The following is a 27,879-nucleotide window of genomic DNA, read 5'->3' as shown; positions in this document are numbered from 1 at the left end:
ACTAAGTAACAAAACTAGATTCCCTCCCCCATCCCAACCCTGTTGGCCCTTCCCAACCATCCCAGATGCCCTTGCCCCAGGGGTGGACCCAGGAGCCCTCTCCCACTGACAACTCCCCCCATTCCGAAGCCCAGTCTGGCCACAGGTCTGTGCAGGGTTTTGGCAACAGGGTTCTGTCCAGGGCTGGGAGGCCAGGGAGCCCTGGCATCCTGGCCGTGCCTCCTGGGCTCACCTCCCTTGCCCCATGGCACTGCAAGCATGGAAGGGTGGGGCAGGCACCCTCACAATTCCTGGGGCTCAGGAGCCCTGGCCTTCTGAGATCCTGAGCTCCTGCTCCCAGGTCACCCCCATCTGCCCAGCCTCCATCCCCCATTTCCTGCTACACCTCATTCAGTCTTGAGGCAGGAGGGCCAGTTCCAGGCAGGCCCCTCAGTTATGCCGGAGGGGTCCATCTTTGCCACGGGTACTTGTACCATGGGGCAGGCGGGGCTCACGGGTAGCCCGCTGGGAGACACCAGCTGGGTTGGAGGGAATAGCGAGAGGTGAGGAGTCCCCAGGGCCTGCAGCAGGGGAAGGGCCAGGAGCGGGGGTTTAGGAATGCCTCCCCATCCCCTCTCTGATCACCCAGTGGCCTTGAACTCCCTAAGGGCACAACCCTAAGATGCCAGTCTCCCGAATATTCTTTGAGAGCCCTGTTTCTAGCAAGGAGCAGCCATAGGAGCAGGGAGCTCAACATGCCTCCTCCCTGGGCTGGCTAAGGGTTGGCCATCTCCATTCCCTCCCTTGCTGGTGCTGACCTGTGTTCTGGCTTGGAGGGAGTTTGACTTTGGCCAAAGGCAGTGTGACCTTTCCTAGATGCCGAATACCAGGGGCTGGGTGCTCACACACTGGCATCCTGTGACTGGAGATGCTCTCCATGGGACGGGGCCCCAGGAGGTGTGTCTTGGGACGGGAGAGCTGTGTTGGTTGGAAACAGTGAGGTGAGACGGCAGCATGGGGATCTGCTGCAGGGATCTGCCCCAGCTATGATGCCAGCCCGGGGGATAGAGGCATGGAGGGTGGTGCAGGGCTGGTGCAGGTGCCCTGGGACCTCTGGAGGAACCCAGCCCTCAGGCCCCCACCCACAACAAAGGGGCCCAGACACCCCGCCTCCTGCCCCTGGCCTCACCCCTTGCCCTGTGACCTCAAAGGACCGGGACCTCCGCTTCCTCCTCTTCGCCTCCAGCGACTCCTCCCGTTTCTTGCCCAGGCTTTTCTTCTGGCCATGCAGCCAGGGCCCAGGGCCGTTGCCACGATGCCCGGCTGCCTGTGATGAGGCCTCGCCTGTGCTGCTGGACAGGTTGTCCTCGCTGGCAGCGTGCTGCAGCGTGGGGCTGGGCGGCCGCTTGCAGGCCAGCTGGCCGGGGGGCCGAGAATCGTCAGCCTCACTCAGCGAGTGCAGGGACAGGTTGCTGCGCTCTGTCGCAGGAGCCAGCAGGTGGTGTCCCTCGACGCCCAGGGCCCGTGAGCGCCGCCGGGCAGCCTTCACGGAGATGCACTTGGTGCTTGTCAGGATCTCCTTCCTCTCTGCAGTGGGACGGTGGGAGCATCCAACCCGGGGTCAAGGTCACAGATCCCTCCCCTTCCTGCACCCCCAATACCCTCCTCTGCCAAGGCAGAAATGAGTAGGAGCCAGATGCCTGGGTTTCTATCCCAGCACCCCCACTTGCTTGCTGTTTAAGAAACCTGGGGCAAGTTTCTGAGCCTCACTTTCATCTGTAAACTGGGGGTGGTAAAACTAACCCCATAGGGTTACTGTGAGGCTAACTGAGATAATGGGCTTAGCCTATGGCCAGGGGACTGGGATTTGGTCCATATCTGCTATTACAATTATTACTGAGTGGAAGGGGTGACATGATCCTAAGTGCCATGTTTCTCCCATTCTGATTTCTGATTGTGCCCCAGCTCTCTGTGTGTCGTTGAGCAGGTGGTTAATTCTCTCTGGGCGTTGGTGCTTCCCTTTATAGAATGGGTAGCACCCCATGCATGGGTGTGTTCAGCAGTGCAGAGGGCAGGAAGGGGCTTTGGGCTGGGTGATCTGAGCAGTTTAGACGATGCCAGGCTCAGGCTCACAGCGCAGGCAGGGGGCATACCTTTGTGGGACAAGGGGATCTCTGACAGATTCTCGCTGCTGTCGGGGGAAGAGTCGATCCGGCTGCTCAGGCTGACCCGGCCGTCCTGGTTGGGGGCCTGTGGGACGAGGTGGTTGGGAAGAGAAAGGCATTGAACACAGCAGGGACCCCATGCCCCACTCAGCAGAGACAGTGGGGCCTGAGGGGTGGTTGCTGTTTTGGAAAGGCTCCATCCCAACCACTGGGTGTCTACCCCTGTGCTCCCACCCCCAGCAGTGGAGCCTGTGGGGCCAGTGGGTGCTCAGAGCTCACCTCCTGGGTCACCAGGCTGCCGATCTGGATGGGGGGAGGGGTGGGCACAGAGGAGCTCTTCACCTGCCAGGCCCGGGGACTGGCCTTGAACACGAGGTTGGCTTCACTGAGGTAGGCAGAGGAGGATGGGAGGTTGTAGACCGGGTTGGTCCCACTGAGGTCCCACCCCCACCCCAGGGGACAGCTGTTTGCACGAAGGGAGAGAGAACCCAGGAGTCCTGGCTCCAGACCTGTGCCACCTCCTCCCTTTCGTTCCTGCTCCATCTTCCCCAGTTAGCCCTAATCTGGGTTGCCATCCCTGGGTCACGGCACAGCGTGTGGGGACTCAGGCAGCAGGACTGGCTGGAAGGGATTCCTGGTCTCACCTCTCCATGCTGAGGGGAGGGAGGATGCTGTTCTGCAGGCGTGGGGCTTCGGAGCTCTGCATCTTCACACTCTCCGGGTCAGACTCCGGGGTCAGTGTGGTTCCTGCTGGGGTAATTTTGGGCAAGGAGCTGTCCTGGGGAGGGGAGGCAGGGGGTGGGGAAGTCAGTCAGAAGACTTGGTTCTGGACCAGCTAACAGCACAGGGTGACAAAAGGTACACAAGGTGACCAGGGCTGTAATGTGTGCTGGGAGGTTTGTGTTCTAGGTTGCAAGGGGTAAACTGTGCTCTCCTAGGCATCTCCAGTGGCCCTGCCTGATGGCCTTGTCTCCTGGGAGGGCATCTGGGGCCATTTGTGATATCTTAGATAGCCAACCCTGATCCTCAGACTCTGGGTGGGGACCAGTGCCAGAGCAGAATGCCCTGGGAGGGAACCCTACTCAGGCTTGGCAAGGCTTTGGGTGGGGTAAGAAGGAAAGGGAGTCACCTCTCTGGGGTGCCAGCCAGCCTGGTCCCATCCCCATCCCGGCTACCTGCAGGCATTGCCTTAGGCATCAGCCCCTCCCACAGCACATGTGCGAATGCCCATGTCCAGGCATGCTCAGGTTCCCACCTGCAGGGCCCTAGAGGCCACCCGGTCCATGATGGTGGCCCGCTCCAGGCTGCCCTCCTCCAGCTCCCGCAGGTACACTTCGTACAGCTCCTCCAGGTGCTGGGGGACGGCCAGGTTGTAGTCTGCCGGGGGAGAGGCGGGGCTCAGCGCGTGCCCTCGGACCCTCCGCTGGTCCCTGGGGCTCGGATGCGCGAGGCGAGGGCCCTACCGTCGATGATCTGCCGCTGGACCTGGATGATCTCGTCGCAGAGGTTGCGGTGCTGCTCCAGGCGGCGCACGGCCTCGCGGCGGTGGCGGAGCGCGCCGTCCCGGAGCAGGGCGTGCGACTGCATCTCGGTGTTCTCCACCTCCAGCTCGTGCACGCGGCACAGCAGGCTGAGCACCTCGCGCTGCTCCTCGGACCCGATGCGCCGCGGCAGCGTCTCCTCCAGGCGTCGGCCCCGTGCGCGCAGCTCACGGCAGCGCTGCTCCAGCGCCAGCTGGGGGCGGCGCGGGGTGAGCGCCAGGCAGCGGGCGAGGGGCCGCTGCCGCCGGCCCAGCCTGTCCGCGCCGCCTCGGGTTCTGGGACTCCGGGCTGAAGCTCCATTCCGAGGCCAACCCTCGAAGCTGTATCTTGGGCATTGCAACCAGGGGCTGCACCTACATGGTCCCTCTGTACCCACCGTCTTACCGCCCTGACAACAATCCACCCCTGGAACCAGCACCGTGGATATCTGCTCAACCCCAGCCCATCTGATGCCCTCGCGGCTCATGGTACCCTGAAGCCCCCTGGTTTGGGTATGCTTCAAAACAGAAGGCAAAGATCTGTTATCTGGAAAGCCCTAATTGTAATATTGGCTACCACTTTTTGAGTTCTTGGTATGTGAAAGGCATTTGTTTAATCTTCCCAACAGCCCCCCCCCACCCCTGCACTACTCCCATTTTACAGATGAGTAAGTGAGGTGCAAAGAGGTTAAGGAACTTAGCAGGGTCACCCAGGATTGGTGGCCTGAGCTCGCAGGTCTCACGCCTCCCCACCCCACCTTCAGCCCCTTCTGGCTCCTGCCTCCCAAACCCACTCTCCCTGCCCCCCAGGTCCCTGGGCACCTTCTGCTTCCGCATCTTCTTCTGCTCGCCCACCAGGGCGGCGATGCTCTCCCGGGCTGAGGCCACCTCGGGCGGCTCCAGGACGTCTGGCTGGTCATCGCCGGTGTCCGAGTCCTTCTCACTGTCGTCCTTGGTGTAGGACTCCTTCCGCTGCTCCTCCCGCCACTTGAGGGCCCGGCGGGACTTCTCGTGCTCCCAGCTGCCGCAGCCCCACCCCCGGGGAGACACAGGATTCAGGCCATGGGGGACAGGGCACAGCGTGCAGTTACAGCTTCCGGCCCCTCTGTCTCAGGCCCAGGGGTGGGACCTGGAGGGTCCTGGGCAGGGGGTGCTTACCCTGCGATGGTGAGCAGGTGGCGGGAGGTGTCAATCTGGACCTCCATGGCGTGGTTCTCCAGCTCCAGCAGGCGTCTCCGCACGTCCATCTGCTCCTGGAAAGCGCTGACGAGCTGCTCACGCAGCTGTCCCATCTCAGCCTGCTCACCCGGCCCGCTGTACAGTTGGACCTCGGCTGCCCGGAGGATGGGGAGTAGGGAGGTGAGTGGAGGAAGAAGGGTCAGGCCAGGGAGGTCTGGACTCGTGTGGGGCCTTCCCCTCTTTTTCTTCCCAAACCGTGTCGTGTCCAAGCACCTCCTCCAGAAAGACCTCCCAGATTACGACCTCCTCCCACACCCTACTTCCACATTGGAGTCTTCCAGCTGTGGCCCAAAGGTGATTCCCAGCTCCTCTGTATGAAATGGCTTCCACCCGCCCTTACAGCATCTTTGTGTCAACTATCAAAAGGCGCCCCTTAGATACATTACCGCCATCTATTGGAAAACCATCATAGCAAATACGCAAGTCTATGAGAGGCTGGCCCCCTTCTGGTGATCCAGGCACGGCCCCACAGGCCTGCCCCGCAGCCCTTATGGCGATGCCCTACATGGCTAAATGCTCACGTGCCTCTCACTCATGTGATCCCACCTAATCTTCACGTCAAACCCCTGAAGCAGATTACAATTCCGTTTTACAGTTGAAGGACAGAAGGCTCAGAGCAGTTGAGTGGCTAGCCCAAGGCTACTCAGCCAGAAAGAGCCTGAGTCCGGATTTGAACCCAGCACTGCCTCAGCCCAGAGCAATCTGAGACAGCCTGGAAGGGCTGCGGGAGACAGGCCCCACCACACAGATCCATGCACACACCTTGGACGTGACGGATGTCCCCCCGCTCCAGCCGGCCCTGGGCCTGGGCTCGCCCACCCTGCTCATCGATCTTGCACTTGAGCCGCTGGATCTCGCCCCTCAGGTCAGCGATGATGCTGGTGTACTGGGCGATGTGGTAGGAAACGTTGAGCAGGTTCTGCTTCACCTGCGGGGTCCACGGGATGGGGGCAGAGCAGGTACAGTCACCCCAGGCGCTGGGGCCTGCCTGCGGGGCCTTCCTTTCTCTTTCTTCCCCCCAGTCTTTCTGGATGACGGCAATGGCCTCCTTGCCTCCAACCCCAACCTATCATACTACATGCCTCTGTCAGATCCATGCTCCTAAAATGCTGCTTCCCCTGCTCATCAACCTCCAGTGGCTCCCTATTGCTTGGAGGAATGTCCTAATTCCTTCACCTGGTGTTGAAGGCCGACCTCTATCTCTCTGGATTTTCTTTTTTCTTTTTTTTAATGTAGGGTTTTTATTCTTATTTATTTATTTATTTTTGTTGAGGAAGATTTGCCCTGAGCTAACATCTGTACCAATCTTCCTCTATTTTGTATGTGGGTCGCCACCAGTGCATGGCTTGATGAGTGGTGCAGATCTGCACCCAGGATCCGAACCCTGGCTCCGGAAGCAAAGCACGCCGACCTTAACCACCAGGCCACAGGGCCGGCCCCGTCTCTGGATTTTCTTGACTCACTGCTCCAGCTGAGGAACCATCCTGCCCTCCCTACCCTCACCACAGATACCATCTCCTTCCTGCCTTTGGAACCTCTGCCCTCACTGCACTCTCAATTCTGGAATGTCCTCCCTACCCTTCAGCATCCTGCTTACAGTCCCCAAAGAGCTCCTTGGATCCCACCAGCCCACCTACTGTTGGCATCATTTACCTGCTACTAATAATATTCTGAACTATCAGGTAACTGTTTCAAGGCTATGTCTCCTCCCCCATTAAGTTCCTTGAGGGTTGGAGTAACACATAAAGCACCTGGAACAGTGGCTGGCAAAGTGCAGCGTTGGGAGAATGTTCGTTAAATTCCATCTCGCATTTATCCATTCCCACCCCTCCACACACACAGGTGGAAACAGACTTCCTCCTGGATAGCGGGGATTCTAGCACAATCACTTGGAATCCAGGCAGACCCAGTGCTAGGCTCAGCACCATCACGGCCCAGCTGGGAAGTAACTTAACTTCCTTCAGCCTCGTTTTCCTAAACTGCAGCGGGGATGGCAGTAACTCCTGCCTCATTGGAGGATCAAATGAGATGATATGTTAGAGGGCTCAGCGTGGGTGCCCAATAACAGCTACCTCTATTCTGACTATCTGATTAGCTGCTTTGAGAATGTAAACGTCTGAATGAGCATCTGAAGATGAAAACAGGAAGATGGAAGGGGATGGGCCCGGGAGCACAGACCTTCAACTACAAGAAGGAGACCCTCAGCAGCTGTGTGCTTCCTGGCAGGCAAGCAGGTGTTGAAGGTGCAGGGAAGGGCACAGGGGTGACATTGGACTGGGGAATGAGGCCAGTGCAATGGTGGCTGGTTCCAGAGAGAGCGGGGAGGGTGGCAGGGCCTGGAATCAGTCCAGGGGCTCCAATCTTGGCGGAGGAAGGCGTGCCCTGGGGGACAGACCAGGGGCCTCACCCTGGTCTTGATGTTCTTGGCCCGGCCGGCGTAGGTCAGGGTATTCCGGGACTCCTCAAAGGCGCTGCTCGCGGGACTGATGTGGGCGATCATCACGGTGCGGCTGTTCCCCCCCAGGGAATCCTGCCGGGAAGGAGGCGGGCTGTGTCAGCTGGGGACCCCTCCCCGGACCCTGCTCCTGAGGGAGGCTGGCAGGCTGTTCATGATGCCCCTCTCAACATGTGCGTTCCCTCTCTTGCTCTCTGTCTCTCTCTCACACACACACACACACACACACACACACACACACACACACACACTCACACGTCCTGGTGCTGAGCATCCCATGGACACCCCTGAGTCCAGATTTCCCCTCCCCGTCTCCTGTCCCTCCTTCCCACTTCCAGTTTCTTCTCCAAAGTTTGCATTTGGAAATTTCAAGCACCCAGGTCAGGGCCTCCTGCTTTCCCTTTCCCTCCCCTCATACATGAGAACCAGGAAATGCAGCGCTGTGGTTGGCTGGGGGCCAGAGAGGGAAGACCCCTGTGGGGCCCCGTGCCCTTCCCCCTCCCTCCCATCACCTCTGGCCTCCCAGGTCCCACCCCGTCTCTGACTGCTGGTGGCACTGTTGTTGTGGCTGGAGTGAGGGATGGGGGGATGGGGACCTCTGTATGAAGGCTGAATTTGGCCTGTGGCCACCCCTGCCCTCACTCTGGGCCTGCCCGTGCCCTGGAGCGCCGTGCAGCTGAGTGGCCTTCAGCAAGCTCCTGCACTTCTCTATCCCCAGCTTCCTCGCTTTTTAAGATGGCAGTGACTGTGCAACTGTCCCTCCCTCCCAGCTTGTGGGTGCAGTAATGACGGCAGGCTGACAGCGGGCGTTAAGTAAACTAGGACTGTATGATATTAGACCAGACAGACCTCTGTTTAAACCCTACTTCCAGCAGTTACTAGTGTGAGCCCCCAGGAAGGTTACTTAGCCTCTCGGTGCCTCAGTTTCCTCATCTGCAAAGGGAAATAGTCATCCCCCTCATCCACAGAGTTGCTGAAAGGAGCTAGTGGTGTGAAGCAGTGAACACAGACCCCAGCCAGGAGTGGGCCCCCAAACAGCGGAATCTGAGCCATGAGGCTGACTGTCCACCTGACCCCCCAAACCCAGACGGCTCTTGGTTCCCTCAGACCCACAGCTCCTTTCCCTCCCTGCAGCCCACTCTCTGGTGAGGGTCACAGGTGAAATACAGGACACCCAGATAAATCTGAATTTCAGATAAAGAATAAGTGATTTTTTTAGTATAACTATGGCCCAAATACCGCATGGGACATACTTATACTAAGACAAATTTTGTTGTTTATCTGAAATTCGGAGGTATTTTTATTTGCTAAACCTGGCAGCCCCACCCTGGGGGCCCAGCGCCCAGCCCGGCTGCAGCTGGTACCTTCAGGAGCCGGGTGAGCTTGCTGTCGCGATAGTTGATGTACTTGTTGCTGCTTTTGTCGCTCAGCGCGTTGATGCAGTTGCCCAGGGCCAACAGGGAGCGGTTGATGTGGGCCCCCTCTTTCATGCGCTGCCCACGGTTCTGTGTCTGGGGGCAAGCAGTGGGCAGAACTGTGGCCTTACGGGGCAGGGGACGGGTTTCACCACCAACGCCCAGGGTGATCCTGGGTTATAACCCTTCCCTCTCCTTCAGGGCTCTGAAATGTAGAGGTGACTAGAGAGGGCCTTGTCCCGCCCTCCTCCCAGGGGTGACCAGGGCATTCGAGAAGGTGAGAGAACGGGAAGGCCCCTGAACAGAGTGATGACTGAAGGACTGAAGGCTTCCGAGCAGGGCTGAGAGCATGGAGAGAGGGTGTCCAGCACACGGCTCTAGAGGGCGCCCCAGGCTTCAGGCAGGAAGGAGGGAAGTGTGTGTGAGGGAGAGAATATGTGAGGAAATGCGTGTGTGAGAATGTGTGCGTAAAGAAATGAGTGTATTTGTATGCGTGTGGGAGAATGAGAGAATGTGTGTATGCGTGTGAGAGCCAGAGTGTGAGGAAATGAGTGTCTGTATGTGCCTGTGTGTGTGCGAGAGGAAATGAGTGTGAGTGTGTGCGTGAGGGAATGTTTATATGTGCACAGGTGAAAAAATGAGTATATGCGAGTGTGTGTGAGAGAGTGGGGAGAATGAATACATGTGTGGGGTGTCAGTGTGTGTATGTGAGTGTGAGAGTATGTGTACGTATGTGTGTGCGCGTGTGTATGTGTGCGTGGTTCCTCCCCTTTCCTTAGGCCTGCAGGAGAGTGTCAAGGCCGAGGAGGCTCTGCCCACAGCTGCCCACGGGAGGCGTCTCTGCCCGGCCTTCCAAAGCTGGGACTCGCTTGCTCACCCTCTCCCCCTCCAGCTCTCCCCGGTGCCCCTCCAGGGAGCCCTCCGGCCTTACTAGAAGAGCAGGGTGTGTTTCTCGACCGCCACCCTGTTCAAACCCAGCCCCCCATGTTCAAACAGGAAACTCTGTTAATCCCCTTGGCCACTGTCCTGTCCTGTGCATTTGCTTCAGTGCTAACAGTGACATCACCCAGCCTCATCGCTCAGGTGACCATGAAACCTCCCAATTTGCCTGCAGGAGGGGGCCAGGGCCAAGGCTAGAGCCAGGCAAGTAGGGCTTAGTGGTGGGGGACAAGAGCTGTGAGAAGCAGGTGACGGACCTTCTTCTCTCCCCGATGTGGTCGGCAGGGCCCTCTCCCCACCCCACCCTGGCAGCCAGTCCCCCCAGCCCCGGGGGGCCGGCCTCACCTGAGACGCGCGCTCAGAGCCAGCCAGGTCAATCATGAACAGGCGGCCCTGCCGCACCTCCTGCAGGATGTCCTTGACCCGGCTGCGCTGGCGCACGGTCACCTGGAGCACGGCGTGGGAGCGGGAGGACGTCTGGTTGGCGGCCGTGGGCTCCTGGGTCCTCTGCCGGTTCCCCTTCACCAGCAGGTGCATGACCTGGGCGGGCGGGCGGGAGGGAGGCGGCTCTTGGGGACCTGTGGGGATGCTCCCATGTCCTTTCTGAGAGGTTAGGAAAAGGCCCAGACGGGGGTGGGCCGGCCCTGGTGTGCTGAGGGGTCTGGGGAGGTCAGGGTCTGTGTGTAAACAGGGAGGCTGGTTGCCTGGTCTGTCCTCCAGGGTCAGCGCGGCCAGGGGCGATACAGGAGTCTCTGTCTGCCCAGCCCCAGGCCCCAGCCCCAGCCCAGCTGAGTGGGCAGCAGAAGTTCCCTGCTCCCCCCGCCCCTCAGGGGTGTGTCCCTCTCCATTTGTACCCCAGCTGGCTGCACAAGACTCGCCTCTTTGGCATTGATGGTGGAGACCTCGGTGATTCCAGCCACCTGGATCACCCCTTTGGAGTCCTCCCTCAGCTCCAGGTACCCCAGGGCAGGGTTCAGCAGGTCCCGGATCATCTCGTTGTAGATCTGATGGGACGGGTCGGGGACAGGCCTTAACGGGAGACTAAGGGAGGAGGTTCAGGCAAGGGCCACGTTCCTTATCCCTCCCGAGCAGGAAGGGGACGTTCTGAGCCCCAGCTCCGGAGCTCCAGCCTCCTCTCAGGGAAACACTGGTTAAGGAGAAAGATCCCTTCCTTTCTGTGGGGTGGGAGTAAGGGGCTTCAGCATCCACAAGGAAACATCGAGCTGCCAGAGCTAAGGGTAGAGAAGCCATCAGAACTAAGTGGGACTCCCTTTGCAGGGGGCTGGACACTGGGCAGAGGATGGGGACCTGATGGCCAGCCATGCTTGTTGCTAGGCAACCCTTGCGCTACTTCTCCCCCTCACCCCAAAGTGTGTCTTGCTGGCTGAGTCAACACCGTGCTGGCTGGAGCGGCTGCTGGCAGCAATGCCTCACTGCCCTTCCTGAACTGTCACCCAGGAGATTATCAGCTCCTGGAGGGAGCTGGTGTGGCCAGGAGCCAGAAGGAGTCCAGCCCACTGGCTCTCCTACCTCTTCTGGCCTCTGTGTGCTCCCACCCCCGCTGCCCATCGCTGCCTGGTGGTAGCACTCCCACAAGGTGGGCGCTGGGGGCTGTAGCTAGGTAGTGAAGGCCGGCAGGTTCAAGCCTGTCCGTGTATGCAGTTCTCACCTGTGCCCACGTACACCGAGCGCCTGGAGGTAGCTGGCAGGGCAGACAGGGTCGGCTTTAAGGAATGGGCCCATGAGCATAGTGAGGTGGTGAGCCAGCCGGGAGGGTGGCTGAGGTCTGTGCTCAGTAACAAGGCTACCTTGGGGTGTAGCACCGTAGGCAGGGCTCGGCTTCAAAGCCCCAGGGTCCTCAGTTTGAATCCCTGCTCCCTCACTTACTGTGTGACATTGACCTAGTTGCCTAACCTCTCTGAGCCTCAGGTTTTTGTAAAGTGAAGCCAACAATATGCGTATAGGAGAGCGGCAGTGATGAGCACCCCAGGAAACTGCCCAGTGACCTGGCCCCAAGGAAGCCAGCCCCATCCTATGGGCCTCTTGTCCAAGCTGGGGTTGGGGGAAGGCTCACCTCCAGGTAGGACATGGACACCTCATATTCCATATCGTTGCTGGTCTCCTCAATGGCACGGAAGAGGTCATTGAGGGTCCGAACGTAGATGCCGGGCTCGTGGTCTGTGCCCAGCATGGTGTAGGTTTTCCCGCAGCCTGGCGCAGAACAGGGTGGCCGGTGAGCAGGGGCGGGGCCAGGAGCTCAGCCTTGCTGGGCAGGGACTCCTGGCAAACCTGGGTCTGTCCTCAAGGCTGGGCCCTCCCAGATGGCCAGGGAGGTAGGGGGTGGGGAAGATGACATCTTTAGCTGGGGATGGGGCTCTGGGGTTGGAGGGCCCTGTGGGGGGTTTGGCTCAGCCACATCCTTGATTCCTGCCTCAGCTGGGGCCAGACCAGTTCTGTGATGGAGGGCCAGGGCGCTTGTTCCTCAAGGGGACAACCAGGGCATACAGTCCTCTCCCACGGGCTGGGGTCCCCCTCACCTGTGGGCCCATAGGCAAAGACAGTGGCATTGTAGCCTGAGATGACGCCCTCAATGAGGCTCTTGGTGGTGGACTGATACACCGTCTCCTGCAGTGAAGAGGAGACCCATCAGGGGCCTGGGGCAGAGGCAGAGCAGAGCACACATGCCCAGTGGCACATCCTGGCTCCCAACAGAAGTGGTTTCTGTCCCTGGAGCCCTCGGCCCTAGAGAAATGGGGGTGGGGAGTGGGGGATGGATGTCTCTGCTTTCACCCCGTGGGGGGATGCCAGCCTGAAAGAGAGCTCAGGACACCTGAGACACCTCCCCCCACAGCTGGCTCTTGGCCCCCAGGCCTGAGGACGCATTACATCTGCTCCTGGGAGCATCCCGCAGATGGGCAAGATAGGGGTCCCTGGGAGGGTGTCAGCTTCCCCGAGACTCTCTTCCCAGCACCAGATGGGCTTCAAGTGGCTTCCTGCAGCTCCCATAGGGGCCAACTGTGGGATGTTCCGTGTGGGTACCCGTGTGTGCACGCTGACCCGGATGTGTCCGTGCAGGAGGCTGTGTACGCGCCACGCAGGCACACACACACTTGTGTGGATGGGGACGTGGTGGAGAGGAGGCTGAGGGTCAGTGGCAGGTCCCCTGAGGGCTCCCTCCTGAGTGGGGCAAAGGGTGGAGAGGGGCTCCTGTGTGTCCCCAGGCCCAGGCCCTCCCTCACCTGGGTGGCAGTGAAGTCAAAGGCCACATCGAACAAGTAGGACTTCTCCCGGGAGCGGTGTGCCCGCAGGATGTCATCAGGGTCCTCCATTGGGTCCATGAGAACCACCATCTGCAAAGGTCCCCGATGGGGCCAGTGGTCATCTGGGAACCCCAGGCCCACACCAATGTCAACACTGACCTCACTCCTCCTCACTCAGGACACTGGGCAAGGAGGGAGGGGCTGGAAGCCAGGCATCCACACGGGGTCCTGCTGGGCAGCTCCAGGCCCCTGAGCCCCGGGCCCAGCCCTGCCCCCATCAGCTCTCTGGTGTCGGTCTGGGCACTTGCCTGGATGCCCAGAGGGGAAGCTGACAACGCCTCAAAGGAGCCAAGAGCACCATGGTGCCCCAGGCCATGTGGGCCCCAGATCTGGGTCCCCTTCCTCTAATTGCAACACCACGACCCATGTGCCTCCACCAAAGGAGGAGCCGCAGTAACAACGGCCTGCATTTGTTAAGCATTTATTTTGTGTCAGGACCTGCATTTATTTTGTGTCAGGACCTGCTTTAAGCACTTTACATACACAGACATATTAATCCCCACCACAAGGCCAGATGGTGGGCCCCATCATTATTCCCACTTTACAGATGAGGAAATCGAGGCCCAAAGAAGTGACTTGCCCAGCCTCACACACTAGCGAATGGAGGAACAGGACTCAAAATCCAGGACCAAGGCCCACAGACCCTTCACCGCCTCACTGCAGCCCTGTAGCACCTGGGACCCTACACTGCCTGTCCTGCCTCACCCCTCTCCACCGCTCCACGCCCTGCCCTCACCCAGCAGGTAGACCCAGGGGCGGGGCAAAGAGCCACTGGCTGCTGGGTGACAGGAGGGAAGAAAGTGGGACTGGGGGTGGGGTTTGGGGGTGACCTAGCAATGGCCCTCTGCAGCCTTGTGCCTGAGCTGGGGGTAGAAGGAGGGCGCCCAGGGCTGGAAGCTAGGACAGTAGTACAGGTGGGCCTGTCCCAGCGTGGGTTCCCCTCCCTGCAGGGAAGGGGTGTCTGTGCTGTGTGTATGTGTATGGTGAGATATACAAGGGACCTGACTGGACTCTTCCTCTGCTCCATGGGTGACCAAGGGACCCATTTTCCAGACCAATCTCCAAGCCTGCTCCGCACCCAGCTCCACTCTGCCCCTCTCTTGGCCCGGGTGTCCTGGGCGTGCTAAGCCTGGTCCTGGGCTCCGTGGGGAGATGCAGAGGCAGGAGCCGGATCCTGACTGGGGGTCCTGGCCTAGGGTAGGGATGGGGAGAGAGATAGCACCCGGACTCATAGAAGTGCCAGAAGACATTCAAAGGTGCGTGGGAGGGCTGGAGTTCGGGGGATTTAGGATGAGGGTAATGGGCAGGAGGGGTAAGTCGGGGCAAGGTCTGCATGCCCGTCCTACCTCTTATTAGCAGAGTGGCCTCATGCGAGCACCTTAGCCTGCCTGAGCCTGGGTCTCCTCCTCCGTCAGGTGGGAGAGGAATATGTCTACCCACGGGGCTGTGAGGAGCCCATGAGATTACACGCACCAGGCCTGGGCACAGGGCACCTGAGCACATACACTAAGTGCTCAAGGGTTTCCGTTCAAGGGGCTGTTAAGAGGGAGAGCTGGGTGAGGCAGGTGACGGGACCTGCACCCATGACTCTGCCACCGAGTCGAGGACGGCGACCCCACCCTCACCATGGAGAAGGCCACCACAGTGCCATAGGCTCTGCGCCTGCCCAAGGCCCCTTAGGAGCGGAGCCTCCAGGTTGGATCACTGTCGTCCACCCCGGCTGCCCCGTCAAGGTGTCCCCTGGGAGCAGCTGGCACCTTTAAGTGCTGCTCTGTGCCAGAGAGCACCTGAGCTCCTTGAACACCTGGGCTCATGCCTCAGCTCCCTGAACACCTAGGCTTACGCCAGACAGCCAGGGGAGATGAGCCGGGGCTGTGCTCCAGGGCTGGACGGTGGTCTCAGGCAGCATGGGAGCCTCACCGGCCCCCTCCTCTCCCAGTGGCAGGGAAGGTGGTAAAGAGGGAGGGCGTGGGCAGCCTTCACTCCCCGCCCCCTCCTCCTGGTATGTGATAACAATATCTCATCTTCACTCAGCCCTTTCACATGAATTCATGATTGTTATTCTCAGACGGGGAAATCGAGGCACAAAGTCGCACAGCTACGAAATGGTAGGGCAGGACCAGGGCCCTGGCAGTCTGGCTCCCAGGCTGGTGCCCTGCCCACCATCCTGAAGCAGCTCTCACACTCCCCCTCTACTCCCTCCGCTCCCATGGGGGCCTCACGGGGAGGGGGGTGGTGGGAGGGTTTCCTGCCGAGGCCCTTGGTGGTGACCCCCATCCCAGGGAGGCCCCAGCACCCACTGTGCACATTAGCCCTACCTAATGTGACCCGGGGATGAGATGCTGGCCACGGAGGTAAATTGAGTCCTAACAGAGGACATGGCACTGAGGAGGAGGGGCTGTCCCAGGGCCACCCAAAGTCACAGAGACAGTGGCTGTGCTCCTTTCCTAGGTCAGCAGGGGAGCTAGGGCCAGTGACAACTCTGAAAAGGGCTTAAGAACAGATAAGGCGTGGGGGCAGCCGCTCTGAGGGGCAGAAGGGGCTGATGGGGAGACAGCAGGAGGCCAACCTGGGAGCCTGGCCCAGCTCCGCAGATTCAGGACATCGACAGTGGGTCCCTCTGGGTACACCCAGATCGAGCACCAGGATTTAGGAGTCCTGGTCCCAGGAGCGGGGAGGGCCACAGCCTTGGGACTCCCACCAGATCCATCTCAGCACTCTACGCACGCCCTGATATCAACGCCCCCTCCTTCACCACCTGGACTCCTGCAGCAGGTCCACACCTGTGCTCACTGCATCTAAACTGGTCTAAGACCCTCGGGGTCCCAGCAGGGCCCCCTTCTGGGATTCTCAGTGGAGGAGGGAGGAGGGAAGGGGTAAGCAGCTCCCAGGAACCCTTTACCCCAGGAGCCTCACCCAGAAGTCTCATCCAATCAGATGGGACTCCAGGGAAGCCAGTTAGAGGGGACAGGTCCAGACAGGCTGGGCTGGGGCTTTGTGCCGGCAAAGAACGAGGCCCCTGACTCAGGCCCCTCACAGCTTGCCAAACGCCAGGGGCCGCAGTGAGGTGAGTGCAGGGTGTCTGGGCCTGTGCTGTTACCAGGGGGCCCAGCCACGTCCTCAGGGCGTCAGCCCCAATGCCCTGTGTGCCTCTTCCAGGACCCAGTTCCCGTCTCAGGCCCTAAAGCCAGCAGCACGAGCCCTGACCAGGTTTCAGACCCCAGTGAAGATAAACCCGCTTCAGAGTCCCCTGGCACGGGTCCCAGTGGGAGGCAACAGGAACCTGACCAGCCGTACCAGCTGTCACCCCTCGGATGCCAGTGCTCCTGTGGACGTGGGCAGGGCCGGCGGCCTAAGGGGTGCCCTCTAAGGGCCTTCGGTGCAGGGGAGGGTGAGCAGCATGCACTGATGCCCATCACCCACTGATCACCTTCAAACGACCTCCGGGCACTGCCAAGTTCATGGGACCCTGGGCATTCAGTTTTTTTGATATCCAGGCTCCTGAATCAGTACATTGTGAGCACGGCTGCCATGCTCCCCTCTTAAAGAGGGCTTTGTCTGGGTCTCCATCTGTCTGTGCCCCAGCCTGGGCCCCACCCTCCAGAGCATCACCCCATCCCTGTCCACTCTGGCATACAATGGAGCCTTGTGCCCCTCGGCCAGGCGAACTGGAGCTGAGCCCCGGAGGGCTGGAGAGGGGTTCTTTGGGTTGCCCCGGAGAGCAGCACAGGGAGTTCAGGCCAGGTGAACACATTTGCTGCACCTGCGATGTACCAGGCATTAAGCGAGACCCTAGGGGGAGAGAAAAAGAGAGGTGTGGCGTCCTGCCTCTGACACTCACGGTCCAGTGGGGAACAGATCATTCTAGTAACACGTGCCGGGCTACAGGAGGCAATCAGAGCACAGAGGAGGGGCACCTGATCCAGCCTTACCACTAAAGGAAGGCTTCCTGGAAGAGGTGGTGCCTGCACCGGGTCTTAAAGGATGAGCAGGAGCTGGCCGAGAGATGTGAGGTGAGGAGAGCCTTCTAGAGAAAAGCATGAGCAAGGCCATGAGGTGAGAGGGAGGCCGTGGGCAGCGGTTCTCAGTTCAGAATCACGGGGGTCTTGTGAGAAATGCAGGGTTGGGGAGACAGCTCAGGATTTTCCCTCCTGTCCTCACTGCCAGGAATCTCCAGAGCACAGACCCAAGACGGCCACAGAGGCGAGACGTCCGGGCCCCCTCTGTGAGCACATGCTGTCCCCGCTCTACGAGGCTCCCATACATCCTCTGGGGCTCCCCCCAACGTCACCCTGGCTGGCACCTGGCATATGACCGAGGAGCGTTCGCTGAATAAAGGTGCCTTTGGGGGAGCTTCGAGTGTGCCAGGCGCAGTGCTAACAGAGCGCTATGCACGCCTTTTCTCTGACGACTTACGTGTAGGCCCTCTGATTATCGCTGGATCCTAATGAGGAGTCAGATTGGTAACGCACCCCAAGCTGCACTGCCAAAGACAGAGCTGGTCTGATTCAGGGCTGTTTGGTTCCAGAATCCAGGCTCCTAACCACCAGGCTGCCTGCCCCTGCCACTCACGGGAAGGAATGGACCAACGGCTGCCCGGCTGGGTGAGTGCCCACCTGTTATGGGCTGAATCTCCAAAATTCATACATTGAAGTCCTAACCCCCAGCACCTCAGAGTGCGACCTTATTTGGAAATAGGGACGTTGCAGATGTAATTAGTTAAGGTGAGGTCATACTGAGTAGGGTGGGCCCTAAGCCTACATGACTGGTGTATATAAAAAGGGGAAATTTGGACACAGACACACATTGAAGGAAGACGATGTGAAGAGACACGTGGAGAAGACGGCCGTCTGCAAACAAAGGAGAGAGCCTGGGACAGATTCTCCCTCACAGCCTCAGAAGGAGCCAACCCTTTGGACGCGGGGCCTCCAGAACCATGAAAGAACAGGTTTCTGTTGTTTAAGCCCAGTCTATGGTACTTCATTACAGCAGCCTTGCACACCGCTGCACCACCCGAGGCAGCTGCAGGGAGGCGGGTGTGGGTTGCCATGGCCCACGGTGGGCCCTGGGCTGGCCCCTCCCTCAGCCCTAAGGTGGTGGGCTCAGCACGGGGTCTCTTTCACAATCCCCAGGTCATAAATGTTTATGCCCGTGGGCCGCTGAGCACCTGCCTCTGGAGGGTTCAGTGGGGACGCTGCTCACACAGGGCTCACAGGGGCCTCTGGTGAGAGGGCTGGAGGCAGGGCCAGGAGCGGGGAAGGTGGGCAGCTTCACTGCAGGGCTGTCCCCACAGTTCCAGGCAGAGGCCCCACTGCCTCCACTCCCAGACCTGTTCTTTTTATAATTTTATTTATTTATTTTTCCCCCAAAGCCCCAGTAGATAGTTGTATGTCATGGCTGCACATCCTTCTAGTTGCTGTATGTGGGACGCGGCCTCAGCATGGCCAGAGAAGCTGTGCGTCGGTGCGTGCCCGGGATCCAAACCCGGGCCGCCAGCAGCGGAGCGCGTGCACTTAACCGCTAAGCCACGGGGCCGGCCCCAGACCTGTTCTTAATTCAGTGTAGATTTTGCCCTTTCCACAGTTTCAGACTTTGAGTCCAGAAACCCAAGATCCGCTAGGGAGGTGGGGGGCCTCAGGCCAGGGAGAGGGTGTCTAATCTGCACACTGTGTCCCCATCAGGGCCCAGACTCCTCCCCGGCATCTCCCAGGTGAGAAACAGTGTGAACAAGGCCCGTCAGGAGTGCTCCCTGCGCAGACCTCTAAGCCGCCAGTGCTCTGATAGCTTCGCAGTCTTAACCGGCTTCCCTCTGGCCTCCAGACGGCTAACCCGAGACCAGGGTTGCTCAGGCTTGGCACCACTGACACTTTGGGCTGGATCATTGTTTTCGGGAATTGTCCTGGGCATTGTAGGATGTTTGGCAGCATCCTTGGCTTTTACCCACTCGATGCCGGGAGCGCAACCTCCTCCCAGCTGTGACATTGCCGAACGTTCCCTGGGAAGCAAAATCGCCCCCAGTTGAAAACCTCTGATTTAGACTATTCCTCCTCAAGCCTCCAGGACTGGCAGCGAAGATCCTCGAGGGAGGGGTGCCACAAAGAGGGTTCAGGTTCAGCACTCCTGTGTGACCTTGAGGAAACTGCATCACCTCTCTGGGCCTCAAGTTTGTCCTGGTTGGAAGTCAGGGAAGATCCACAGGGCCACAGCCTTGAGAGAAGAAATCATTCCAACACCCAAGCCTCCTCAGGAAGCCCCGGCAGAGAATCAGAATCTGGGAAGGCCCCTGCCTACAAGATGTCATCTGCAGTCCAGGGAGCCAGGCCCATAGCCCCTTTAGTCTCAGGGTGCAAACAAAACACAGAAAACAAAAGCCTGATTCCAGGTGGATGTCACCCCTATAAGGCTGTTTCTGGATTTTTGTTTGTTTTTTCTTTAAGAAGGAGAATGTGGGGGCCGGCCCGGTGGCACAGTGGTTAAGTTCATGTGCTCCATTTGGCGGCCCAGGGTTTGCAAGTTTGGACCCTGGGCAAGGACCTACTCCACTCTTCAAGCCATGCTGTGGCGGCGTCCCATAATACAAAACAGAGGAAGATGGGCACAGATGTCAGCTCAGGGACAATCTTCCTTAAGCAAAAAGAGGGAGATTGGCAACAGATGTGAGCTCACAGCCTTTTCTGGAGCAAAAAAAAGGAGAATTTGTTGCTGGTCACATTTCTAGGTGTAAATGTACCATCCTGTGAGCGCTCAAGAAAGGAGACTTTGGTCCTGAGAAGGGTGTCTCTGGGTCCTGCCTCCCTTCAGACTAGATAGAAAAGACCAGAATGGAACGTGCTGAGCTTGTAAAACCACCAAGGCCCAGCTGGCTGCTTAGGAAAGAGCTACACCTGGCTGATGGCCTGGCCAGGTCCCCACCTGCCTACAGGACTCTGAGGACCCCGAGGCCTGTAGTGACGGGAGGCGTGACCTAGAAGAGAGTCCAGGGCTGCGTCTCTCACGGGTACACACACGCATTCGTCAGAGTCCCCCAAGGAGCTGTAAAACGCAGATTCCCAGTCCTACCCAGATTCACTGAGTCAGAACCTGGGGAAGTGGGCCCTAAATCTGCCTTTTTAACTAGCACTCTTGCCTCATACCCATCCGGATGCTAAGTGTAAGAATCCTTGCATCCTCACAGCATTATTCACGGGAGCCAAAAAGTGGGAAACAACCCAAACGCCCATCAACTGAGGAATGGATAACAAAATGTGGGGTATCCACACTGTGGACTACTACTCAGCCACAAAAAGGAAGGTCTGACACATGGTACCATGTGGATGAACCTGGAAAACGGGCTCAGTGAGAGAAGCAATATGCAAAGGACCAAATATTGTATGATTCCATACCTATGACAGGTCCAGAACAGGTGAATCTATGCAGACAGAAGGGAGATTAGTGGTGGGCTGGGAGGGGGCTGGGAGATCGGGGTGGGGGGCGGTGCTGGCTGAGGGGTGCCAGGTAAAGGAAGCTTGGATCCTCTCCCAGTCACTCTCCACCAGGCTCGGCTCTTTGGGGCAACAGGGCCAAGAAGCACTGAGATGGTGGGTGTGTAGGTTGCCCCCCTCACCCGGGTAGGCAAGTGGGCTAAAGACGGCTGCCCCCCCAGCACTCACTGTCTCTCACTCAGCATCTGCCACCTTAGACTTTATCTTTCACAACAGCCTCACATTGGTGTGGCTGCAGCCCTCCCTCACAGGATCTCCTGTAATCCGCTCAAGAGCTCATGGGCTGGGTGGAGCACGTTCCTAATGTCCTGTCTTCTGATGAGGAACCCGGACATGGAGGCCTTGTCATGGCTTCTCAGACAGGACCCCACGAGCACAGTGGGTGACAGTTGGACTTTGAGCAGATAAAGGCTGGTTATGGGATTATACACATTGTCCGGTGACTTAAGTCCTGTAGATAAACACGGTCTGGAAGCTGGGAGGAGGGTCGGCAGGCTGTGGTCTTTGTAGGGGGGAGTGAGCGGGAAGGAGAAGGCAGCTGTCTGTTCTGGAGCTTCTTCTCCCACCTGGAACTTCTGGGCTCCCCTAGCCTCTCAGGCGGCCCCCCAACTTTGTGGTCCCCGATGGCACCCCTGAGAGGTGTGACGTCAGGGTCTAGTCCCACTCCAGATGCTACTAGGAGACTGAGCTCCTACCACGCTCTCCCAGGAACACATACATGTGGAGGTGACCATTTGGGGACCACGGGACTCAGAGCTCTGACCCAGGAAGTGGGAAGGCAGTGGGCCGGGTTTCTCTTGCCTCTGGGGCCTGAAACCATCCCATATTTCAGCACTTGAGATAAACTAACAACTATTAAACCCCTCCCGTGTGCAGGCACTGGGGTAAGCACTGTGCAAACATTAGCCCATGGAGCCCCCTAAAGAAGGCATCATGATTACAGTCCTGAATTGAAAGGAGGCCCTGAGACCACAAGCCTGCCAAGGCACCCGAAGCATCCCCTTTACAAATCCGGACGCTAACTCCAGCTTCCCCAGAATGCAGGCACCCTGGCCTCTTCTCCCTGGAGCACACTTTGCCTATGGGAGGGTCCACCTCTGCAAAGCTTGTTGCTGCCGTCTCCCGCGTCTCCAGGAGAACAATGCCTAGCTCTAAGGAAGGCTGTCCTAGGAGCCCACACAGTGGCCGAAGCCAGTGACTGAGTCCCCGGTCCACCTCTCCCCACTCAGGACCCACCAACTGGTGGGCTTTGGCAGCATCCACCTCCCTGCTGACCACCAAGGGGCTGGGCCCTCAATAGTGACTTCTGGACTGCTCTGCTCAGCGGCTCCCCACCGCCAGGCCCGAGACAGCACCAGCAGGGGTGAAGGAACCCATCAATCACAGAGGACAGGCAGAGCCCAGAACCCCAGGGCAGAAGAAGCTGGGCTGGGGAGCCCCTCTGTGGGGCTGGGCCACGTGGGCCATAACAGCCACAACCAAGGGAGCAATGGAAAGCAGATAGGTACAGAGCAATTCCGCACTCCAACCAGACATCTTCCTTAGAGGAGGCAGGGCGCTGCATAGGCCCCTTGGGCCTAGTGGCACCTTTGCTGGAAAGAGACTCCATGGCCATGTTGTCCTGGGGACACTCCCAAACTCACCCTACTGGCCCACCGGGCTCCAGACCTCAGGAGGAAGGAGCAGAGCTACAACCGACCGGCTGGCCCGTCCGTGAAGCTGACCAAGCCTGTACCTCCGAGCCTCCCTCAGGGCCAGTGAGGCAAGCCTGGAGGGCCAGGGCCACAGATAAGCCAGGGGGGTCACTGGAGAGGGCCGGAGGTCTGGGGGCGGGGACTGGTCAGAGTGGGAGGTAAGAGAAGTCGGCCATCCATTTTGCTTCTTGGACTCCTGTGTCTTCACCTCCTGCTTGCCAGGGCCTTCTGTGTTAGAGGGAGGTAGCAACTGAAGGACGGCTGGTTTTTCGGAGTGTCCCAGCCTGCCACTTGCTGTGGCCAGGCAAGCACATCTTTGAACCCAGTGGGGACAGAAGGAGCTCGGGGCCAGAAGACTGGTGCTCTCTGCAGGGCCCAGAGTCTGTGTTGACAGCCTGGAGCCCATGCTGCTCGGACAACCCTCTGCATCTCTAAGCTGACAAAGGAACAGTCCTGTTGGGACTGCCCAGCCCGGGACCTTCTCGGAGGTGCAGCTCGGCTGAATCAGGCCGGACCCTCCCCCACCACTGGCAGGGACAGAAAGGAGCCAGTGTTTGCCATGTGTGGGCACACAACAGGCTGTACCCCAGACCAGAGTGTTTCCATCAGCATCAGTTAATATCTATCAGCCCCCACTCAGGCTGTGAGCCAGGAGCAGCCAAGAGAGAGCCATCATTGTCCCAACCCTGAGGACCTGATATCTTTGGGGACAAGTTGGACAAATAGCGAGCGGCCTTGCCTGTAAGAAGGTCTCTCCTCCTGAGTTCTCTGGCTCTTCACGGCTGGCCCCTCTCATCAGCCAGTCCGGCAGCCCTGGGACTGTCAGTTGGTAACAGACAATGATAACTCACAGCTATTAAACTCCTACTGTATGCCAGGCACTGGGGAAGCACTGTGCATACGTTAGTCCACAAAGACCCTCTGGAGAAGGCATGGTGGTTACTGTCCCCACTTACAGAGGAGGCAGCTGAGGCTCCCGGAAGAACCCGCCCGAGGCCACTCCGCTGGCAGAACCGTCTACACAACTGTTATGTGCATTCATCCTGCTCCTGCTTGGCCTAATCAGCTTAGACGGGGTCTCCCAGGCATGCCCTGCTTTCCCTGAGGTCTTGGAAATGAGAGGGAACAGAGGAAGAGAAATCAGGAGGCTGGTACCACCCGGCTCTGCAGTGCCCACAGCTCAGGGCTGAGGAAGAGACTCGAGTGGGCACCTGCCCCCGGGGAGCCCAGGGCAGGGAGGCATCACAGGCTGTGCTGTCCACCTCCGGTTTGCTTCTCTTGGCTCTTGGGCTTCCTGAGTCCAGCCTGCCAGGCCCAGGACCAGGGCCAGCAGGTGCCCAGTTGTGCCTGTCTTTGTATTGCTCAGTGTCATCCCAACTTCTCTCACTCACCAACACATCCTGCCACCGTGATGAGCCCTGGCTCTCAGAGAAGGTGGCAGCAGTGGCCACTGAGCTGAGGCAAGACGCCTTGGGCTCCCCATAGGCCATGCCACTGTGTCTATCCCCACCCCAGCACCTGAGTCCTCAAGTCCCCACCCAGACAGACATCCTGGCTGTGGTCTACAGTGTGTGATCTGGCCCTGCCCACATCTGCAGCCTCTTCTCACACCTCTCACCCCTTCTCTCTCCTGCTTGAGCCACACTAGCTTTTTCTCAGTTACTCAAGTGCATCACAATCCCTCTCACCACAGGGCCGTTGCACATGCAAGTCCCTCTGGTTGAAATTTCTCCCTTCATGCACACTCCTAATTACCTCTTCTTCATCCCTCCTGTTTCAGCTCAAGCACCATTTCCTAAGGGAGCCCTGACTTCCGGGGCTAGGTCAAGTCCCCTCCTACTCGTAGAGCACTACGCACATCTGTTTGTGATTCAGTTCTTTGATTAATGTCTTGTCTGTCCGCATTGGACTGTAAGGTAACTGAGGGAGGATACGGTCTCTTCTGTGCACCGTAGTTTCCCAGCTCCTAACACTGTCCCCAGTGTGTTGTGGGTATTTGATAAATATTTATTGCCTCCTGTGTCAATGGAGGTGGGAGTTGCCCTGCCCACCTCATCATGGTGACGTGAGGACCAAGAGAGCAGACAGACACCCAAAGACTTTGCAAAACACGAATACTCTGGAGGAGGGCTTTAGGTCTAGACCACATAAATCTGCGCTCAATGGGTGGCAGACATATTAAGGTGGGGAAGTGATGTCATGGGCACATGGAAGGGCTAGACAGAGGGGATCAGGGCCCATCCAGGCTAGGGAAGCTTTCAGCTATCCTTGGATCAATCTAGGAAGGCTTCTTGGAAGAAGGACCCCAGTTTCCTTGACGATGTCGCCAATGGCAGAGCCAAGAGTTCCGTGGGTAGAGGAAGGATGGTGCTGCAAGCCACACCAGGTGTGAGCAGACTTCTGCCCTGCCCTGCAGCTCCCGGCCACAGCCCCGCGTACCTGCTCATCCACTTTATGGGCGATGAGAGTGGCTCCTTCCTCCAGCTCGGCCACACTGATAGGCCGGACCCGGAGCGCCACCTGGGAGGGAAGGCCAGGACCCAGCGATTAGATGGAGAGGGCTGTGCTGGGCCACAGAGAGGATGAGAGGTCCCCAGGATTCCCCCTGGGCAAGCCCCATGGGTTCTCTGTCCAGCCATCCCAGCCCTCCTTTGTTTTAAGGAAAACTCAGTGATTCAAGGCCCCCACCTGGCTCGAGGGCAGCAGGTCCACAGAACGACTGTGTCTGAGCCTATGAATTTCCCAGGAGCCTGTGTCTCAGATTGAGCCCCACGGGAGAGAGCTGTCTGCTCTCCCAGGCTGCATCAGTGACACCCAAATTAAGCACGGCAGCTCCCGTGGGCTCTGAACTTGAATCCCTCGGCACCCGAGCAGCCTGTCTGTGCGTCTGTGAACGATGCTCTGCACCTGAAGGTGCAGGCACAGTGGGCGGCAGACGGGGCTGGGGGCCCTGGGAGCCTCTCCTCCTCGTCCTAACAACCTATGACCACATTCCGCCTGAGGACAGGCCATTGGGGCTCCATCCTCACTCTATTCTCCAGCCAGAGAGATGCTGGCTCTTTGTCCTGTGAATGGGTCTCCCTGAAAGAACAGGGGGCGAGGAGGGGAGTGTTTCTTCTGCTGATCAAAGGGAAAGACCCGCTGGGTGTGTGGGTATAAGTGACGGGCCCTCAGCGGAGTAGGAGCACTTCACTCTCAGAGGGACTCCCATCTGTACCGGCCTCCTCAGCCAAACTCCACTGGTGGAAGGGGAGGGCCCTCTGTCCCTGGCCTGGGAGAGGGGCTGGGGGCACACCACGCATGCCAAGGCAAGCCATTTTCAAAGAGACACATTCTAAACTGCCTGAGAGGATGCTCCGGAGTCAGGGGCTTGCTTGGGGGCTGGGCCTGAGGCTCATCTTTGGAGGGAGCTGGCCCTGCAGAGGCGGCTGTGTCTGGGGCTTGCATTATCCTCCAGTTACATCGCCACCCACCTGCTGGTGATGAAGGCCCATTCCCAGATCTCGGAAGTTAGGGGATGGGAACGGGGCTGGGAGGGGGTGGTGGCCTTGGGGTCACTGAGTCTTCCCCGTCATCACTCTGACCCGGCACCACTGATAATCAGGAATGTGTCTTCAGTCTCTACCTGCCTCCCACGGCCCCCACTCACACCTCTTCATCTGCCCCAGACCCCAGGGTTCTGGGGGCCATCTTGATTGCTTCTGACACTTCCCCGAAAATTTAGAGTTCTGACTTGGACAGCATCTGCATTGCAACCCAATAACCAGCCACTCCCAACCCATGCCAGCTCCTCTGACACCTGGGGGCTCCTGTCTGCCCTCCTGTGATCCCACTCCCTTTAAACTCCTGACCCCACCAGCCCCGGGACCCTCTGGTTCAGCAGGAAACTCCCACCTTCCTCCTCCCCGCAGGTAGGTCAAGCCGGCCCTGCCCCTGGCTTTTCCGGGTCAGAGAGCAGTGGCTTGCCCCAGAGACCGTCTATCTGCACAGGCTTTGGGGATGGGGGGTCCCCTGGCGGGAAGGTGTACCGGGGGAGTGGGGTTGAAGCCAGGCTAACTTTAAAGGCCTCGTGATGCCTGCCTTCCAGGACTTGGGGAAAGCCGCTTTGGACAGTCCCAGCCCCTGACGCCGAGTGTCCACTTTGTGGCGGGTGAGGGAAGCCGACAGAGAGTCTGGGTTCCGGGGGCCACGGATGGGGGCGAGGAGGTTGACGGGGTCTCACCATAAGTTGCTGGTCCTTGGAGTCTCCGCTGTCCTTCATGCTTGCGGCGGGTGGAGGGGCTCAGGCCGCGACAGCCGGCGGCCGAGCCGCACCCCCACCGCCGCCGGGGTCCTCCGCAGCCTCTCCTGCGCCGCTGCTGCCTGACAACCCGAAACCAACAACGCGCCGGCGGCCAAGGGCGCTGACCGGGAGGCGGGGCCAGGGGAGGGCCCCGACGGCGCCTCCCGCCTCCTGGGCCCCCGCCCCGCCCGCGCCGCGGCCAACAGTTGGCCGCCTCCGCCGAGAAGGCGCCCGAGCCTGCGCCGCTTTCCAGGCGAGTGCCCGCTAGCGCAAACCTCCGGCTCTCGGCGCGGCCCTGCGTCCGCCCGGGGCCGCCGCGTCCGTTTGGTGGTTCTCGGCGCCTCCCCGCGCCCCCGGCTCGCGGCCTGGGCCCCTCTCCCGCTGCCCTCTAGGGGGCGCCCGGCCGGCCGCGCGACTCGATGGACCGAAGCGCTCCCTGCCCCTAAGGCCCCGCACATCTGATGCCTGTCCGTCTGTCTGACCCCCAGCGCCCCAGGGCGGCGGCTGGCTGCCTTGTGTTTCCATGGGCGCTGCGTGCGTCGTGGCTGTGGCTGGCGTCTCTGCCGTGGTGTCTTTACCCACTGCCCAATGACAGAGGGGTAAAGAGTTGTCCCTGCCCCGGCTGCCCACCTGAGTGGTGCAGGGGAGCTTCTAATATTACTTGGGGTGTGTCACACAAGAGCCGCCTCCGTGTACTCCACGGGCAAACAAGGCCCTTTCCGTAAACCCAGAATCTAGGTCAAGATGGTTGGGTCTGTGTGCCCTCCTGGCTCCCTGCCTGCTGGAAGAGCCACAACGCTGTGCCAGAAAGCGTAGGTCAAACGCAGCAGTCTCCATTGTCGGTGCTGATGACGGCAGTTACACACTCAGGGAGCACGCTGGAAAGATTCCTGGCCCCAGGAGGCCCCGGGAAAATAGGATTCTAGTTCCAGCTCTGCATCCAACTTGTCAAACCACCTGGAGCCAGCGTTTTCTGTCCCCCTCTGGGCCTTAGTTTCCTGGGTGATGGTGGGGTTCCTCTCACTTCTGATGGTCCATCTTTCTTGTCTTCTCCTACCCCCACTGAAGTGAGCCAGGCAGCCCCTGCAAAGAGTAGGCAAGGGGAGCCCAGTGGGGTTCACTTCTCGTGGAAGGAGCTGCGTAAGGAAGAGCCGCTCCTCCCCCGGGGTGTCTCAGACGGCCTGGCACACATCCAGAGGCCCAGCATGATGCCAGCCTGTGCCCTGGGACTGGCTTCCCCGGCTGCCCCTGAGGAGCTCCTGTCAGGTGTAGCTATTAATAAACAGCAGCAGGAAGCTGTCTGTGGCCTTGGATTTGATAAATAGATAAACCAAGTGAAGCTTGCTGGAAACCATACCCTCCCACAGGGGTCCCAAGGTTTTGTCCTGTTC

At 59.3% G+C, this 27,879-nt stretch overlaps 1 protein-coding gene across 1 annotated transcript; it reads right to left on the bottom strand.

Annotated features, from left to right (window-relative positions):
- On the bottom strand, nt 1-26,556 carry KIF19 (kinesin family member 19). Its single transcript, XM_004432714.3, has 20 exons — nt 26,429-26,556; nt 24,646-24,726; nt 12,951-13,061; nt 12,249-12,336; nt 11,786-11,922; nt 10,590-10,715; nt 10,057-10,251; nt 8,722-8,868; nt 7,310-7,432; nt 5,665-5,830; nt 4,822-4,996; nt 4,486-4,684; nt 3,608-3,878; nt 3,400-3,521; nt 2,789-2,922; nt 2,424-2,529; nt 2,133-2,229; nt 1,169-1,566; nt 798-957; nt 1-560 (listed from the first exon to the last, which is right to left on the bottom strand). The coding sequence occupies exons 1-20, from the start codon at nt 26,465-26,467 to the stop codon at nt 430-432; spliced, it is 3,006 nt and encodes a 1,001-aa protein (XP_004432771.1). The 5' UTR covers nt 26,468-26,556; the 3' UTR covers nt 1-429.
- Between the last annotated feature and the right edge of the window lie 1,323 nt (nt 26,557-27,879).

Source organism: Ceratotherium simum, chromosome 16, assembly GCF_057802395.1.
Source record: "Ceratotherium simum simum isolate JZ-2026a chromosome 16, ASM5780239v1, whole genome shotgun sequence".
Taxonomy (NCBI): Eukaryota; Metazoa; Chordata; class Mammalia; order Perissodactyla; family Rhinocerotidae; genus Ceratotherium; species Ceratotherium simum.
Note: the sequence above shows the minus strand (reverse complement) of the source record. Positions and strands in the feature narration are given on the sequence as shown.

Bases quoted from the DNA above. Each gene is read 5' to 3' on its own strand.
- KIF19 (XM_004432714.3), bottom strand. From the start codon at position 26,467: ATGAAGGACAGCGGAGACTCCAAGGACCAGCAACTTATG. The intron at 12,337-12,950 runs GTGAGGGAGGGC...TCTTCACTGCAG, and splicing joins TTGACTTCACTGCCACCCAG to GAGACGGTGTATCAGTCCAC. The intron at 2,230-2,423 runs GTGAGCTCTGAG...CTCGTCCCACAG, and splicing joins GCAGCCTGGTGACCCAGGAG to GCCCCCAACCAGGACGGCCG.